This window comes from Parasteatoda tepidariorum, chromosome 6 (genome assembly GCF_982258835.1).
Source record: "Parasteatoda tepidariorum strain Cologne lab strain chromosome 6, Ptep-v5.0, whole genome shotgun sequence".
Lineage (NCBI taxonomy): Eukaryota > Metazoa > Arthropoda > Arachnida > Araneae > Theridiidae > Parasteatoda > Parasteatoda tepidariorum.
The window spans coordinates 114,776,797-114,795,259 of NC_141760.1; the positions used below are offsets into that span (position 1 = coordinate 114,776,797).

Here is an 18,463-nt window from a genome sequence, read left to right on the forward strand (position 1 = left end):
TTATGTGGTAACTAGCAGTAACTTTGTCTATTGGCGATCGAAATGGGCTGCAGGTGGCGTAGAGCAGAACTCTTTTCCTATGGCAACACTTCACATGCTTTCCCCATTAACGTGAGGAAAGTCATAGAGGAAGGAAGTACGTTAGTTTCTCTCTTGATTTTCATATAGATTAAAATCTTTTAACTTGAAAAACTATATGGAACTAAAAACTACATTAAACATAGTTCTAAAGAAAAGTATCATGGAAATTTTAAAAAATATTTTTATTAAATAAAAAGGAAAAATATTAAGAAAGGGGAAAATATCGTAGTACATTCCTATACAACTGAAAAGAGGAGGAGAGGGGAGGGAGAAGGGCTAAAGGCATGAAACCGGTCTCTCCCCAGATGGCGTATTCGAGTGTTGCGATCGCGAATTCTATATTCACATAAAATGTGACCAAAAATGCAAGGGCTATTTTCACTGTACGTGATTTATGCACCTCCCTTCAACGTCTGGTCCAATTGCTGAAAACATTCTCCCGAATCTCATACAGTGTAAACGGTCTTTTAAACATCGTTTATTATTTTTTTTTTATCATATTACGATTTAGTTCAGCCCAGTAATTACGCTTTATTTATTTTTTCCGCGAACTTTTAGGTGTCTGCTGGTGTTCATTGTTATTGTTGAGCCTTGCCTCGAAGGGTTTGTCGAGGAGTATCTTGTGAATTGCTGATATGTGAAAAAATATAGCTTTTTAAAACAGTATATCAGTAAAATAAATCTACACAGACAATGCAGTTTTTCTACATTTTTTTAAAAGATGTTTAATGCATTGTCATGCATTAAACATCTGTTAAATATTTCTGACGGCATGTCGTTAGTGTCTAGAACTATGTTATTTGTGTTTTTCTCATTAAATTTTTTGATGGTGCTATGTCAAGGTAAGCATATCTATGCTACAAATTCAATATATAAATGCTACAAATCAACTATTATATCTATGTTAGAAATTCAAGGGGAGATTTTATGTATTGTTTATGATTACTTTCTTTTAGTTTGAAATGTTTTTTCAAACACATGTTTTCATTTAAGTGAAACAAAATATCAGTTTATTTGAAATTATTTTCTGTTCAAACAAAAGTTTATTCATGCTTAGTATTTTTTATACATGAAAATAAATAGTATCTGCGCAGTCAAGATACAATTGTTATATTTGCATGTAACTTGCAGCATCATTGTTCTTTCCAAATTTTGTGTTTGTTTCCTGGTATGAAAAACGATGAATTGAAAAGTTTTATTTAATCACGTGTTTGTAAGCATGAATTGTGACAGCAGTCAATTGAGTCAAGCAAGTGACTGTTATGTTTTTGTAATATGATTCCCCCCTCCCTTTTTTTTGCATTAAAAAGTATATTATCGTTCGATTTCATGCAATTTATTTATTTAGCTTGAAAGGATAATACATTTGTTTGCTTTTGTTTTATTTACCTTTCTTTAACATCCACGACTCTGGGTTGGCAAGTTTTTGACGATCTACAGTTTTAACCATGGTTTTATCCGTCATGTCTAAAACCTTTTTGACAAGTTTCAGCTCAAAATTTTAGTGTAAGGAGAATTAATAGCTATTATAAATAAGAAGTATATATAAATATATCAAATTAAAAGTGATCAATCAATTATGTTCTTGATTTATTTTGATATTAAGCTCTTTTATTTAGCTTTTTAGCTTTTTGTTCAGTATAATAACTTTTTCAAAATAATTTTGAAAGTTAAAGTTGATATAATATTTAAAATTCATTTAATTTTGCATAATTCTTGAATAAATGACCATATGTGTTTTAAAATAGTAGAAATAAAAATATATCGAAATAGTAATAATTTTTTACATTAAGTCCCTTCTAATTTATTTTAGGAATTCAAACTAAATACATAAATTGGCATCATAATTTTTTTTAGCAAGTTTTCAAAGCGTCACATTTTTTTAAACAAAAAGCTTTGTAAGATGGATGGTCTATATTGAATAGTTGACTTGCTATTTGTGACTGTGACAGTATCCACCTCCTCACTCTATTGCTACTCAGTCTCGATCACAAAACCTTGGCCTGTATACACTTGACTGTTAATGGCAGTCCACTGTAAACTTAATATAGCTCTCAAGGTCAGCATTCAAAAGTACAGCGATCTCAATACAGCTCTCTCAGCTTCTCACAAACAACAATGAATCAACTAGTAGTATCTCCCGTTCATCAAATTCTATTACAGATAAAATTCTGGTGGGGGTGTACTGTAGTGTATTTGCGACTTCAAAATACAATTCCAATTCACTAGTATATAAGACATATTAACTGGATTCTATGATGGGGGTACCTTTTCATAGATGCAAGGCCTACTTAGCTTAATTGATGCCCAGGACAAAAACTATTTTTGGGCCTCCCTCTGCTTCAGTGATGAAGATTTGAACTTTGTGTAGGTATTTAAATTTTTCACCTCATTGTATATAGACAACAAAAAAATTGACTAGAACCTAAAATAGCTATAAAGTGCCCCCTCCAATGCTCAGACGAAATATTGCTCTGTCCATTTTATTGAATTTTCGCAAGTACAATGGCTCAATTGAGCCAATCAGAAGCCCATATTTTAGTAAACATATCGCATTTTGCTATCTGTAAAAAAGCAGGCTTTTGATTGGCTAATTTTGTCCATTGTAATTGCAAAAATTTAACTGAATTCTGTACTAGAAAGCCATGGATTTACGAAATACAGATTTTTTGTGTTCATACAATAGATTAATAATAAAGCCTAACATAAAACTGACAGATTTTTCACTGTATACTGATATTTTGTTTAAAAAAAGTTCATTAATAAGGGAAACCTAAAATAAACTTTCAATTCGATTTGGGGCCCCATCTGATGTGGGTCTCAGGGCAACCGCCCGTAGGCCCCTGCCTATGTCAGGCACTAGATAGAGAATATATGGGGATAGTCGATAACTATCCCCACAGACACATATTTTAGAAAATATATTTTATGCACTATTTTAATGTTTTTATATTTCAGAATTGCCAAAACTAAATCCTTTGTCATTACCTGTCGATTTGAGGGTCGAATCTCGAGCAAAGATTCTGTGCGTCGCTTCTTCTGGCGATCAGCCGATCGATTTCGAGTGGTTGAAAGACGGAGTTGTCGTAAATTTCGGAAAAATCGAGCAATTGGATGAATCAACTTCTTCTCTTACTCTTCAACCTTTGAAATTAGATGATATTGGAAATTACACATGCAAGGCGTCTAATAGTATTGGAAGTGATTATGTCACGGCTCCATTATTTATTACTGGTAATCACTAATATTCTTTTTGTGTTGCCATATTGTTTATGCTTTATTTTTTATGTAGAATTTTCTCTTTGTTCAAGAGTGTTTAGTTTGGCATCTATATAATTAGTACATTTAAATTGTAATTTATGTTTGTAATTCAGGGTTGCTGCTCCACATGGAAAACCTGGAAAATACAGGGAATTTAAAAATCAGCATCATTTAAAAATCAGCAAATCAGAAATTATTTCAGCTATATTAAACTAGTTCATTTACTTATATCATTTGTTTTAAGTTTATTCAGCTGTTCCTTTTTTTCTCTCTTAAGTTTTTTAAGCAATTATAACTAGTATAGTTAGCCCAATATAGCTCACACAAGAGCAGTGTTTTTCCTCTTAATATATTGTGGGTAATATGCAGTGAGGGAATTTTTTTCCTCCAGACTTGAGTGGCAACCCTGTTTAAAAAAAAAAATCAATTAACTTTCAATTATTAATATTATGGCGCAGATTTTTAAAAATGTGAAATTTTTTTTTAGTTTTTAAAGCTGTAAGTTTCTACAATATTTTTCATAAAAAAAAACTTTATTTTTTAGCATTCTGGTTCTTGTTGTAAAATATCAATTACAAAAATTTCTATGGCTCTCTTTATGTAAAATGATTAAGAGAAAAAAAAATCAAATATCAAATGCCCAGATATAAATAACATGCTGTAAGAATTTTAATAATTTTCAAAATGCTTATTCAATGCATTATTTTATTTATTCACTGATTGTAAAAAAATAATCTTAGAGTTCCATCTTCAACAGGATTCAAATAACATGCAAACATTAAAAAACATGCATGTGAAAAACTTTTGTTTTTGCTGGAAATCACTGCCTTTATTTTTTTTCAAAACACGCCCAGAACTATATGTATAAATGCAGATAGAAAATTGAATTTTTTTTAGTGTGTTTGGAATTATTTAAAAAATTTAACATAGGCAAAAAAATATTTTTCAATACTTTTGCCTATATTTGTTAATGTGTCACCTTAAAATTAAATTATGAAATCTAATTTTAATGTCATAAAAAATCATTTAATACTTCTTAACGAGATACAGTAATGCAATTTATCTGTGTAAGAAGGAATCAGACTATATGAAGCAACAGTTTTATTAAAACTAATATAAAATTATTACCCAAGAAAATTTAAGTGACTAACAATTACTTAAATTCCTATTTTTTATTGTTATCAATGAATATACAGGAATTTTTTTGCATTCTAGTAAAATATTTGTGAAACTTAAATCAGATATTAGTATACTATTATTAAGAATAAATTAGCCTCAAGTGCCAATCAACATTGTTTTCAATTTTTTCTTTCTTTTTAGAAATGAAACTAAACTGTTTATTTCCCTAGTTTTTTAAATAATAAAAGTTTCAGCTCTTGAATGACTTCTGAAATTTATTTTCAACAATAGTTTTATATTTGGTCCAAATTCACGAATATTTAAACAAAACAAATTATGTTTAAATTTGTTTTCATGACCAAAAAGTTTTAGAAAAGTATGAATGTTCTGCTTATTTTATATTATAATATCCGCTAACAAACAGTATGCAAAATATTGTAATTCTTACATACGACTTCTTTAATTTTGTAATTTAAAAGCTTATTACAAAGTAAGCAAAGATGAATATTAGAAGGTAAATAACACTTACTCGGCTATTAGCTGCTGCTCGATAAAAATCAAAGGTGGTGTATGATATAAATCAAGAATTGTATCATAGGGAATTAGTAAACTAAAATTTTAGGGAAATTCTTATAATTGCCTATACATTTCGATACTGTACATGAATATGGCATGCTTAAAATTTATATAATAGTCAGTAGATATAAAGAAAAGTACAAACAACCAACGGACAACTGAAGCTGTTGTTCATTGTGCAATGAGAAATATTTAAAATTGACTGTTACTCAGTTAAAGACTTCTGTTTGTGACGCCACTAAAAGACCTTGGTGATTATTTCGGCAGTGGCTTTGGTTGTGGTCAGATTCACTTCTTAAATTCTGCTATTGTAATGTATTAATATTTTGATAAATCATAATTCAAAGAAATTTTGCTCAAATAACTGACATGTAGAAGTTCAGGAAGATCACTATATGTCTTAACAGGTTTAATTAAAATTTTTTTGTTTGAAAAAATCTGCTCTTTACGGTAGAACAGTTTAACGAGGACCCATACTGCACATCCTCACTCCCTCTGCAGGCTGATCAAAGTGGTCACTCAATTGTTTACGGTACGCAGCCAGTGATGCTTGACTTCAGTGTTCTATTAGTTCTTCAGTCTTTACGGTCAGTCCACTGTGGGACGTTATTATCAAGGAAACATACTACCAAATGACATTCTTATTCTATTGTATATATATATATATATATATATATTTAATTTAGTGTTTTGATAGTCGAAGATGATTTTTTATTTTGCACGACTAGCATGCATGTTATACGAGCTGCAAAAGATTTGAACCAAATGTACATACACTTCAAACGTGATTAAATGGTTAAGCGTGAATGGATTATGCCATTTAGTAGTTAAGTGTGTCATTTTCCCACTTAAGTTTTTGCCACATGATGCCATTCTATAATTTATTTAAAAATGATTGATTTTGTGGCTTCTACTTTCAAATATTTTTCATTTCTAAATTTTCTTTAATTTATCATTTCTTTTTTTCAGCTCCTCCTTGGTGGATCATTGAACCTGTTGATTTAAAAATTCGCAAAGGATCCAATGCTATGATACAATGCAAAGCTGATGGTTCTCCCAAAGTTAAAGTCACTTGGACAAAACAGTCTGGTTTGTGTTTTGTTTCTTCCTCTCTTTAATTTGACTCTCATTTGATTTGCATGCTTTTTAGAAGAATTTCTCACACATTATTATGAAGACATTATACCTAAGAAAATTGAATTTAATTCCAACCTTTACTTTTAAGATTTTTAAGACTATTTTGATTTGTCAAAATATTGGATTTATATTTATTTGTAATAATAAAACAGATTTTCTTTCAGCTATCGGGAATTTCAGGATTGCATTGGAGAATAATAATTTTCTTTTTAATTACTGTAATTATGATATTTTGATTTAAAATATTTTAAAGGTGTTCAAGTAATTTGAATTTGGCCGATGAACAAAAACCCGTGTAAATAGGCTTCTGCGGTGAAATTTAGGATCATATGTTCCTGAAGCATATAGATGGCAGAACTTTTTTTAAATTTTTACACGTTCAATGTTTTTTTTTTTTTTTTTTTTTTTTTTTTTTTTTTTTTTTTTCAAGATTTTCGAAGAAGGGGTCAGCACTTGATTTATTTCTAAAGTTTTCTTAATGATTTGGCGGTGATATTTTTATTTTGATGTGGCTATTCTAACTATAACTTTATCTTTATTTATTTTTCTTACTTGTAGGCGTCTCTTTATTATGTCTTAGTTCTTGCACCACATCTAATGAATTAATTTCTCAAATTGCTTTCAAAGACAAATCAATATTTTATCGATGTTAGATAATTCAATGAAAGATTAGGGCACTAAATTGTAACATAGTTTCAATGGTCAATAACAACATATGTTAGGTACTTAAAAATGTCAGCATGAATTACAATTAGAGATGGAACGTAGCTTCAGTAAGACCGGAACTTCGTCCACCCTTCCCTAAGCTTTGACCTGGCCAAATAATGAGTTTTGATTCAGTCAAATTGTTCTATAAAATATTTTTTTTACAATGATTATTATATAAGATATTGTATTCTAAGTAATGCTAAGTTAAATATTGTATTTTAAGCTTTACCTTATGAAAAAACTTTATTGAAATGTTTGATTTACAAGTTTTATATTTTGAACCCTTGGAACCAGACATCATTCAGTAATGTATTCTATTTCATTTGACAGTTCCTAGAGAATGAAAAATTTCTGTACATTGTGTATTATTCAGTTGATAATTATATGAACATCTGTTGTTGTTTTAAAAGGATGCTATTAAAAAACTGAATGAACTCTCTTTAAACATTTCTTTGCTTTAAAAGATCATTATTTTTATAATCTTGTCAGTAGTAGATTTTCCCTCTTGTAGTCCACATTGGTATTTAGAAATAATGTTTAAACAGGGTTACTCCACAGGGTGAATAGGAAATACCTGGAAAATATACAAGGAATTTAAAAATCACTGCAGGAATTTTGTTTTTATTTTCATTTTTTAAAACATTGTAACCACTCAATGCATAATCTAAGGAATATTTAAGGATGATATTCCAACTATACTAAACTATTTCATTTACTATAGCATTATTTTGGTCTGCTCCTTTTTTTTTCTCGAAGTTTTTCCAGAAATTAAAACTAATACATATAATTACCCCAATATAGCTCACTCGAGTGCAGTATTTGTTGTTTATTCTTAATACATTGTGTATAATATGTACAGTGAAAACACAGGGAATTTTTTTACTAGATTTGAGTGGCAACCCTGTATAAGAGTTGTGTCAAAAAAAAAAAAAAACTTTCATTAAGAATGTACTGGATAGTAAAAAAAAAATCAGTGACTTAATTGCATGTTTTAAAGTGTATCACACCAAAAATATTAACTTAAAAACAGCAAAAGGTACTTTTTTTGAGAGTTTATTGTAAAATATGGTATTGTAAAAGTCTGTGACCTTATGATGCACAACATATAGTTTTGATGACCAGTATAAACAATTATTTTTTGGTGCGTAGTGTTTTTAAAAAGTGCTTACAGGTGCTTATTTTCGATTTTCTTTTTTAAAATCCCTTAAAGGTGCTTTTTTACAGGAGGTTTTTAAAAGGTGCTTAATATTACTTTTTCAAAAATGAGATTTTTTTCTTTACCATATCAATTTTTGCCATGTATTACGCAAAAATGTGGTTTTCACATTGTCTTATTCAACATTTTCACAATTAATTTTACCACAATCCGTTGGTGCATAGTGTATGCAAGCGCCAATAATTTTACATGTTTGATGAAATATTTGCGAGTCAGCATGTGCGTTTACAGAGATGGGTTCAGCGAGATTCTGTCATATGTAACTCTGCTGCATTTTGTAAGATATTCTCAATTTCAGACTTCATTTTGCACCTTCTGAAATCGAACCAAAAAATATTTAGATTATTTTTTAATGGCTGATATGGTAAGAAAAGAGTTCTTTATCAGAAACTAGTTATTTTATCATGATTATGCAAAGTCTTTAAACATTTTTTTACATTTTGTAATGTCAAAGTACTTAAAAAAATTTTTTGAGAGCTTAAGTACTTAAAATGTGCTTATTTTTTGTTAAAGATCTAACTATGCTCCCTGTTATAGCTTAAGCTCATACATATAATGTCAGTGCTTTTTTTCTTAACGTTAATATTTGAATGAGTGTAATTGATACTTTTAGAAAGTCACCAGACAGCTGTCTTTATGAATCTCCCAAGCAATATTCACATCTTTGAAAATGGCACTCTCTCGATATCTAATGCCCGAGGATCGGACAACGGAGTTTATATTTGTATTGCATCCAATGGGATTGGAGCAGATTTACAAAAGGAAGTTCACCTAATGGTTTATGGTAAGTAATTTCTTATATGCAAACATCGCATAAAGGTTTCATAATATAATATTAAATGAATACCCATTTACACAGAATATCCGGTTGTTGAAAGGATAGTCGACCATGTCGTCGTTGAACGAGGAGAGAAGGTCCATATTTCTTGTTTGGCAAAGGGAGACCCTCCTCTTTCATTCACCTGGAAAAAAGGCACGAAATACCTAAACGAGTGGTATTCTAACTCTGACAGGTACATTCATGTATTTTTATTTCTTAATTTATAACCATCGTTGAACAGCCGGTCCAATTTTCGGGCATTCGACTACTAATGTTCAACTCCGTAGCCTCGTAATTTAATTTAAATTGCAATTTGTTTTAATTAGCATGGTGCGTAGTGCTTTAAAAAAGTGCTTAAAGATGCTTTTTTCAGATTTTCGTTTTTTAAAAGCCCTTAAAGGTGCTTTTTTTGGGGGTGGTTTTAAAAAGTGCTTAATTTTCCCTTTTCGAAAATGAGTTTTTCGGTCCATAACTATGAAAGTGCCAATCGTTTTATAAGTTTGCTGAGCTGAGTTCGGTGAGATTATTGCACTCTCATGTGCAACTCTGCTGTATTTTGAAAGATATTCTCAATTTCAAGCTTCATTTTCCACCCTTTGAAATTGAGCAGAAAAATCTCTCAATCATTTTTTAATGGCTAATATAGTCAAGAAAAGAGTTTTTTGTCAGAAACTAGTTATTTTATCATGATCATGTAAAGTGTTTGAAAATTTTTTTGCCTTTTGTTAATGTATATAGTGCTTAAAAATACTTCAGGGCTGATTGTGCTCCGGAAAAAATCCGGATTTCTGGACTTTTCGCTTACAGTGATCCAGAAGTTTCCGGAGATCAAAGGCCCAGACGTTTCAAAAAATCATTGATCACAGAAGTTTCTGGAAATCAAATTTTCAAAGGTGGAACTTGAAAACACAGTTTATTTTATTTGTTTGTAAGGGAGAGCCAGAGATACACTTTATAAGCTTGTATTCATGATCAATATTTATTTTTTATCAGTAAATAGTTGTTATAATCATAAACTCAAGAAAGAAAGACATATTTGTAAATTTTATTAATTATCCAGGTCATCATAGGTATGTGTAAATGGTATAGGTATGTGTAAAATTTTAAAAATATTTTAAGTAAACTAAGAAATATTGAGAAAAAGGAAATAACCTTGCTTAAATTTTTTCAATTTAAACTTTTTTTTTTTAACTCAAGAAATTTTCCGGAATTTTGACTTGGGCTCACAATCACCCCTGATACTTAAAATTTGTTTTTTTGTTGTTGTTGTTGTTGAAAGATTTGACTACGCAGCCAGAATTAAGACAAAAGTTTCACAGTATTTATTTATTTATTTTTTGTTTTCAAGCATGTCAATTTTGGAGTTACTTAGTTCTAAAAAATGTGATTAAATTAAGTTAGAATTTATTTTAACTAAACACAAAAAAAAATTATTAATTTTTTTCTCATTTTGTTTTCATGCACCTAGGATATCATTTTTGGAGTTACCTACCACAGAAAATGTGCAGTTCACTATTTCAATTGAAAACACCGATTTGGAGGATGAAGGATTGTACACGTGCATTGCCAGAAATGAATTTGGTTCTGATCAAAAAGACGTACGCCTCTTACTTGTTGGTATGTGTTTTTTAAAAAAAAATCTATTATAGTGAACTCTCACTACTACGATATCGGATACAACAAAAGCTCCCGCTATTACGTTAATGTTTCATGGGCCAGGCGAACTTCAAAATGAATTAATGTTATCCTCCTCTCAATATTACGATATTTTCTGAAGCAATAAACCCCTGTAAAATAATTTTTTTTCCAACTTTCACCCTTATTGTCTCCATTTATTATTGGTTTTCAAATAATGTAAAAAATCTGATTTTATCAGCTTTTGCTATTTTTCCATTTTTTTTCTGACAAGAGAAAACTCACTGCTGACCATTCCAAGAACTTCCATTCTTAGAATTGCTTCTCCTTTTCTCTTAAGCGATGGAACATTCTTATCTGTTTTCATTTTCTTCATGTTAAAAGCTGATCATGAGTCACTAATGACCACATCAACACCTAAAAGAGAGGAGTAGAGGGTGGGTGAGCAGCATTCACAAACAAGAATCAATTTAGTACATTGAACTCAATGCATACTTTGTTGGTTGACCTAACGGTCAGAAGAATGAATAAACAAACAAAAGTATCGGATTATTTTCGATAAAAATGATTTTCAGGTCTGTTTGCAATCTTTTTTTATTTAAATTGTTTTTAATGTTTAACCATAAGTAACACTGCAAGTTAATTTTTTATATAATAAATGTATTTATGGTTAAAACACATATAACATTAAAATTTAAAAAAAATTTCATCGTGTCCCCAAAGTATGTAAGCCCTCGATATTACAATATATCCCTCTACAAAAATATTTTTGTAACGAGGTTTTACTGCAATATTGATTTTGTGTGGTTATTATTTTATGAGGTTTTTTGTGCTCCTCTTTGTTTCTCATGCAGCTATTTTGTTGATTTTCGTTAAAAAGTATCAAAGTAATACAGTGGTTCATTCCCAAAGAATAAGACATTCTGAAATTAAGTAAGCCCATGTGGATTAATACAAGTAGATAATCGCCTTTTACATATCTGCCACTCCACAGGGCGAACAGGGTATTTAAAAATCTCCTAGAATAACAATACCATATTAAGCTAAGTGAATTTTGAATTTGAGTAATCACTTTTCATATTTAGCAAATATTTATATATATATGTGCTAAATGAATTATTGACAAAAGGTAACATATTTTAGAAAAAGTATGTTTTTTTTAATAAATAAATTATTTTTCTGACTTAATTCTAATGAAAAGTATTTTAATTTTCTACAAATATAATAATTTTTTGGATGCAAAAATTTTGTGCTAGAATATTAACGTTTATATAAAATCGATCATATTGGCCACCAACTTCACTAAATGCATCATCGTATATGACAATTAAGTCATTTAATAAAATTTTTGATGAATTTTCGTTCATATTTAGGCAACCATATTCATAGTTTTTAGCAACTATTTTCATGCTTTAGGCTACGAAAAGCAACAATTTTGTTCATTTTTTTCTATGACAGCCATGAAAAACTCTTTTCTACTATTCAGAACTGTTCTTTGTTTATATTCAGTGCAAAGATTAGTGTTTTGACTTTAAACTCAGTTAACCGTTAATTTACCTATGCCACAAAATCAAATGTTGTCTCTTTTCAGAACGTCCTGCTGCTGTACAATCTGTAGACTTGATTGATATATGGAGTAGAAGTGTCCGTATACGGTGGTCAACACCTGACAATGGAAACAGTGCTATATTGAGTTATACAGTTGAATATTGGACTACACCTGGTAATAACGCTTGATTCTGAATGTCTTAAATATTTTATATTTTTAGAATTTAGTTTGACATTAACAAACATATATATATATATATATGTGGGGACGGCATGAGTGGTCGTCTTAACTAAAAGACACGTTCTTAAACAAAAAACATATATATTGAAGATTAAATTTACATGAGGACGGACGATTAACAATTAACGATTAAATAACAAAAAAATGATGAATGATTAAGAGTTCGTCTTTTCGATCATAACTCCTCTTTGGAGTCCATCTCATCACGTCTTTTTTTGGTTCGTTCTCCAGCCCGCTCTCCCTCCGGGAAATCCCCACTGCTTCCTCGTCGTGCACAGGGATCAGCTTACGGCTTACAGTGACTGGCGGGACTTCTAGATTACGGATCTGAGAACTGATATCGGGTTACAGCACAGGAACTGGCACCATAGAGAACTGAGATCGGCTTTGTGTACAGGAGCTGGCACCACACACACACACACACACATATATATATATATATATATATATATATATATATATATATATATATTTACATACTCAGTGACATGTTTGACATCTCAATGTCACAACTTTTTAACAGGGTTGCCAAGATTTAGGACAGAATGGATTAATCACTGGTTTAAACCGTCCTGCCCAAAACCTCTTTGTCCAAACTGTCTTAAACTGTTTAAACCCCAAATCGTGTCATATTTCTTTTTTTTTTTTTTTTAAATATTGTGAATAATAAAAGATTAACTTTTGAATGAAACAAATGAAGACAAGTTGTGGAGCTTTAAAAGTTATAAATCTTTTCCTATTGTATTATTTTCTTTTAATAAGTTAAAGCAAATTGTATAAAAAGTATCAAATATTTATTAATATATGTAATTATTATGTATACAATGGTTACACATATAGAATTTTTACCTTTTACAAATGTTCTAGGTTTTTTTGTTCTAGATTCGTTTAGTCTAGGTTCTAGGACACTTTAAGACAGTTTTAATCAGATCAGGACAGTTTAAGACAGTAAAACCCATGTGTCCTGTCCAAAACCAGTTTAGGGCATCCCAATCCCCAACCCTGCTTTTTAAATATACAAAATTTATAAATAAAATTTTTTGTTTTAAAAATTTGTTAAATATATTTGAATTTCAATCATTCATAACTTCAAATTTGAAACTCGTATTTGAGTAATCCCTTATAAAAAAAAGTCCGATTCGTGTGATTTTGTCGTCAATCTTTTTTTCGGTAGTCACTGTAACAGATTTCTCAATTTTTATTTAGTTTCTTTTTAATGTAATGATGATTTATAAAATGCGAAATAGAAAATAATTAGTGTATTTTTCTCCTACAAAGAATATCGCCCATAGTATTAGAATGAAACAAATATTGCATATTCTATTAAGAAAAATTTAAATGCAATTTATTTTATCAAAATAAGCTTTTGTTTGTAAACACAATGCTTCTGTTACTTTAAATTAGTAACATGTATATTTGTTATTATTAAAAGTATCTTGCAGAAATATAATAGTAATAGAGAGGTTTGTTGCAGAAGCCCGAAAAAATTCTGCCATAGGGAGTCATAATAAGAAGAAATATGTAATACACTGCCAGGGGACGCTAATAATTTTAGGTACACATAACAGCGATCTCAGGTCTTGACTAAGTGAAAGAATATAAATATTAAATTGCATCTAAGATAGAAATAAGCATGGATATTGTTATATTATGGCCTATGTAAATACAATATGAATACATTTACTAAATATATTTAAAAAATTTTTTTATCGCAGAGTGGTCTCCTGCCACTTGGGGACTGTGACCACTGGGGGTTGTGCATTCATCTCTGGCCGTCCAACCAAGTCATCTGCACCCCAGAGCCCAAGGACACAGTATTCCTTGGCCCTCTATGGGCTGTTGCACCACTGAGTTTAGTTTATTTAAATGCAGTGCAATACTGCATTATATCTCAGTCTCAAAACTATTTTAATTATGTAAACCATGTAAAATAAATAATTATTAATTATAATCAAACATTAATTGTAGAAAAAGATTGAATACTTTTGTTAAAATTTCAAAATTATGGAAAAAATACAAAAAGTTTGTTTAACGATATGTATGCATCTTAATCTAAAACAATTAATTTTTTTCTAATTAAAATACTCATAAAAATATTTAATAAATATAAACTTAAATACTCATAATACCCTGAGACCTAATTTATTGGGTTCACGACTACTAGTGTTCAACTTCGTGGCCTTTTAATTGTAATTCCTCGGTGATGTTTCTCAGACCGTTGTTAATATGCCATTGTGCAACTCTAGTGTGACGTTAATAAAGTACCTACCTACCTCAATTACAATCTGTTAAATGCTTAATAAACTTGACATGTTACTTTGTTCTGAATGTTATCTTTTGGTTATTGAGTTTCTTTTTGGATGCAAAAACTTTTTGGTGTAGTTAAGTAAAAAAAAATTTTGAGTTTCTATTTCCAAAATATAAACTTAACTATATGCTCATGTAAAATTGATATGTAACTGATACTTATTTTTTCTTTTTAATTTTAGGAGGTCATTGGAATACAACAGTCCCAAGTTCAGCTTCCTCCTGTATTTTACGAGATTTAAAACCATTTCACCAGTATACTTTTCATATATGGGCTAGTAATTCTATTGGAAATGGTGAACCTTCTGAAGAAATTCAGTTTACTACTGCTAAAGAAGGTATTTATGCCTTATTATTTGGATTTTAAATTTTCTTTTTTAAAGAAAAAGATATCGTTAGAATGGTCAGATTGAAGTATGATTCATTACAATGTCTGCTGCTATTCGGATCATCTTCGGGGTTGTTTCCTAGATCGTCACTAATAGCCCAAATTTTTTTTACTCTCTCCCGTCCATTGTTAGAATGTGCACCTCACTATATCACTTAAATATACACCAGAATTTCAGAAACAAAACGCATGTGGTCGATATTATTTCATATTTTATTTTTAAACTTTTACTCTAACATTCCTGAGGACAATATCACGAACACTCTTCCTTTCCTCTAACTCCTTCGAGCTTTAACAACTACGCTACAATTTAGCATCCTATCAACTGCGCCACTCCTTCTTGTTAACAGCGAAAAAAGTCCTTATTAACTTTGTTTATCCTTATTATCAGTATTTATCGAAATCCTTATTTAAAAAAAAAATTAAGGGTATCTTGAGATAAAATTAAGGATGTCTAAGGGACGTAAATAAAGTACCTATCTTTAAGTACCATCCATTTTGGCTGTTCAACGACAGTTATAAAATATAAATTATAAATAATGGTTTAAAAAAATCTTAAGATTAAGATTTATATACATATTTTTTACTTCGCTAAATGCAAGTGCATATACGATCAAACCCCGCTAAAGTGAACTTGGTTTATAGTGAACTCCTAGATATAGTGGACGAAATGTTCGGTCCTGTGCCTTGCTATACGCGGATAATGTTACTTTTTGTGGATATAGTGAACCAAAAAAGTGAGGAAGTCGGATATAATGAACTTTTTTCTGTCTTCGACTGATTTTTAAAAAAAATTTTTTAAAAATAATTTTGAAATTTCTACTTCAAAATAAATACATATACCAATTTTCAAAACCATCCGTAGAAGGAATGTAGCGATAAGCATTTCTTCTTGTTTGCTTCTTTTATCTCACTTTCTCATCCCTAAACAAACCAAGCAGATATTTCCAACTCAGGCAGACGATGCACCTGTAAGGTGTCAGTGGGATCAATATGCATTTTCTGTCAGAGGGAATGAGTAATTATTCATTATTGGTCAAAGAGTTGAACACTAATATGTGTTGATAAGGCCTTCATTTCAACTCCTTTTTGCTCTCAGTTCAGTTTAAAAAAATCCTGCAAACAAGTGTTTCAAATTTAACTACGGCGAGCAGTAAGCGTAAAATGTTCTCCATTGATGATAAAATGGACATAATCAGAAAAATTGAAAATGGATGCAATCAAGCTGATATTTGCAGGAAACTATCCAATTCTGCAGTTTGTAACATATGGAAAAATAGGCAATTAATAATTTCTGCTCATGAAGAAAATTTAGATGACAGAAAAAAGTTGTGAAAAGCAGATCACAAGGATGTTGAAGAAGCATTATTGAAGGTTCACCAATCGAAGAAGCCGCAATCTTTCTGTATCTGGACAAATGTCGATGAATTTGTTAAGCGACTTGTGAGACTACTTTTATGTGCTCGAATTGCTGGTTAGACAGGTTTAAAAAGCGGAATAACAGAAATTCGGGAAAAAATATCTGAGAGTCGGGAAGTGTTTCCATATCTGATGTTGAGGATTGCTCATCAGCTAAAGATTACTAATTTTTTTTTAGTACGCAAGACGAAGAGTAATGCGAAATAACAAATTTTTTGTTACTATATAATATTTTTCAGCCATTTATTTGAATAATGTGTAATAAAAGGGAAGAGTTTGGGAACTATTAGTTAAATTGTTTGAGTAACGGATATAGTGAACTCCCGGTTATAGTGAACCAAAATTTCGGTGCCTTGAAGGTTCACTATTATTTCCAATTTTGAATATCTCTTTTGACTTACATGATGATGCATGATGTATCAAAACTTTACTTGCAGCCTGAAAAATGTTGCTAGTAAGATCTATGCTATTTTATTTCTCCAATGTTGGCAGGTATGAACAAAAAAAAAAAAATTTAAAAAAAAAAGAACAAAATTGTCACATTTTAAAAAATTGAAGCATTTAGAATTATTATACCTGTAGAATTGATATACCTGTGTTAAATAAGCTTTCTATAAGAGAAATATCCATATAAGTGGAAAATTGTTGGAAAAGAAAATATAAAAAAAGCTGTTGTAAATTTTTTATACTTTTTTAGGAAAATTTCTTCTAATGGCTGCTTAGTTTATTTCAATGTAGGATTCTTTGTTTTGTAAACTTCATTTAAAGTTATGATACAAAACTTCATATGAAATGATACTTCATTCGAACTCTTTCATGGTTTAGTTTTTTCAGTGTTAGCAAAATTATCAAATATTCTAAAAAAAACTTTAGCTTCTAATTACCTACCTGCCTATAAAATATATTGCAAAAAGTGTAGCAGTCGGCTGCCCTGTGGAAATCTGCGACTTTAGAACTTCCCAGCACCAAATAGTTGGTTTTTTTGCAAATTTAAGCAAAGAACCAATTAATTGCAATTAAACTAATTGGTAGCAATTAAGCATTACTCAAGAGCTATTTGAAAAGAGAAAAAAAATCTGCCTAGATCTATAGAAGATATCTTTTCTAGAAGGCTATATATTTTTCAGGGTTGCCACTCCACAGGGAGAATAGGAAAAACCTGGAAAATACAGGGAATTTAAAAATCACTTAAAATAGCATGTTAAGGCAGGGAATTTAATTTTTTTTTCCTTTAAAAACTGGGAATTCTGTTTCTTATTTTCTTTTAAAAAATAGTGACCTCTCAATGTATAATCTATGGGGTATTTAATAATGATATTTAAGCTATACTAAACTATTTCATTTACTATAGCATTACTTCAGTATGTTCAGCTTTTCTTTTTTTTTCCTCCAAGTTTTTCCATCAATTAAAACTAATAAACATAGTTAGCCCAATATAGCTTAAACAAGAGCATAACAATTATTGTGTGCCTGTTAATATATTGTGTATAATATGTACTGGGAATTTTTTTCCAGAAATTTTTCTCTCCAGAATTCCACCCCCCCCCCGTTTTTATATCATCTTAGAATAAGGGACATTTCTATTTAAAGAACAATTTTTGATTTCAAGTGTGTCCCTTATTAGGGAGTACTACTGTATAAACAAATGTTAAATAAACAATATTTATGCACTTATTTTAAATGCATTTTGTTTGATTATTAGAGCCTTCATCACCACCAGTTGATGTGAAAATTGAAGATATTGGTTCAACTTATGTTCGACTATCGTGGAAGGTATGACAGTTTTTTATATTGCAATAATCGTAATTTAAATTTTTCTCTTTTTGTTACATAAGACGCATAATTTTTATACTTAGGTTTATAAATTTTTGTTATACAATTTTAACATGTGACGTGCAATTTTTCCACTATATTTTGAATTTTGCAAGTGAATAGCTGAAAGTAATTTTAATTTGAAGTGCTTTAAGTTGTTTTTTATGTCTCAGTAGAGAGTTGTATTTTATTATA

The 18,463-nt window shown here is 30.0% G+C and overlaps 1 protein-coding gene across 1 annotated transcript in view; it reads left to right on the forward strand.

The window, feature by feature from the left end:
* Positions 1-590: 590 nt before the first annotated feature.
* LOC107456605 (cell adhesion molecule Dscam1) overlaps positions 591-18,463 on the forward strand; it is a 31,517-nt gene continuing 13,644 nt past the window's right edge. Inside the window, exons 1-9 of the mRNA XM_087166499.1 lie at positions 591-923; positions 3,040-3,315; positions 6,007-6,126; positions 8,712-8,882; positions 8,958-9,111; positions 10,387-10,535; positions 12,145-12,276; positions 14,832-14,987; positions 18,159-18,229. Of these exons, the coding sequence (XP_087022625.1) occupies positions 803-923; positions 3,040-3,315; positions 6,007-6,126; positions 8,712-8,882; positions 8,958-9,111; positions 10,387-10,535; positions 12,145-12,276; positions 14,832-14,987; positions 18,159-18,229 (1,350 nt within the window). The 5' untranslated portion in view covers positions 591-802. The remainder of the gene's footprint in view (positions 924-3,039; positions 3,316-6,006; positions 6,127-8,711; positions 8,883-8,957; positions 9,112-10,386; positions 10,536-12,144; positions 12,277-14,831; positions 14,988-18,158; positions 18,230-18,463) is intronic.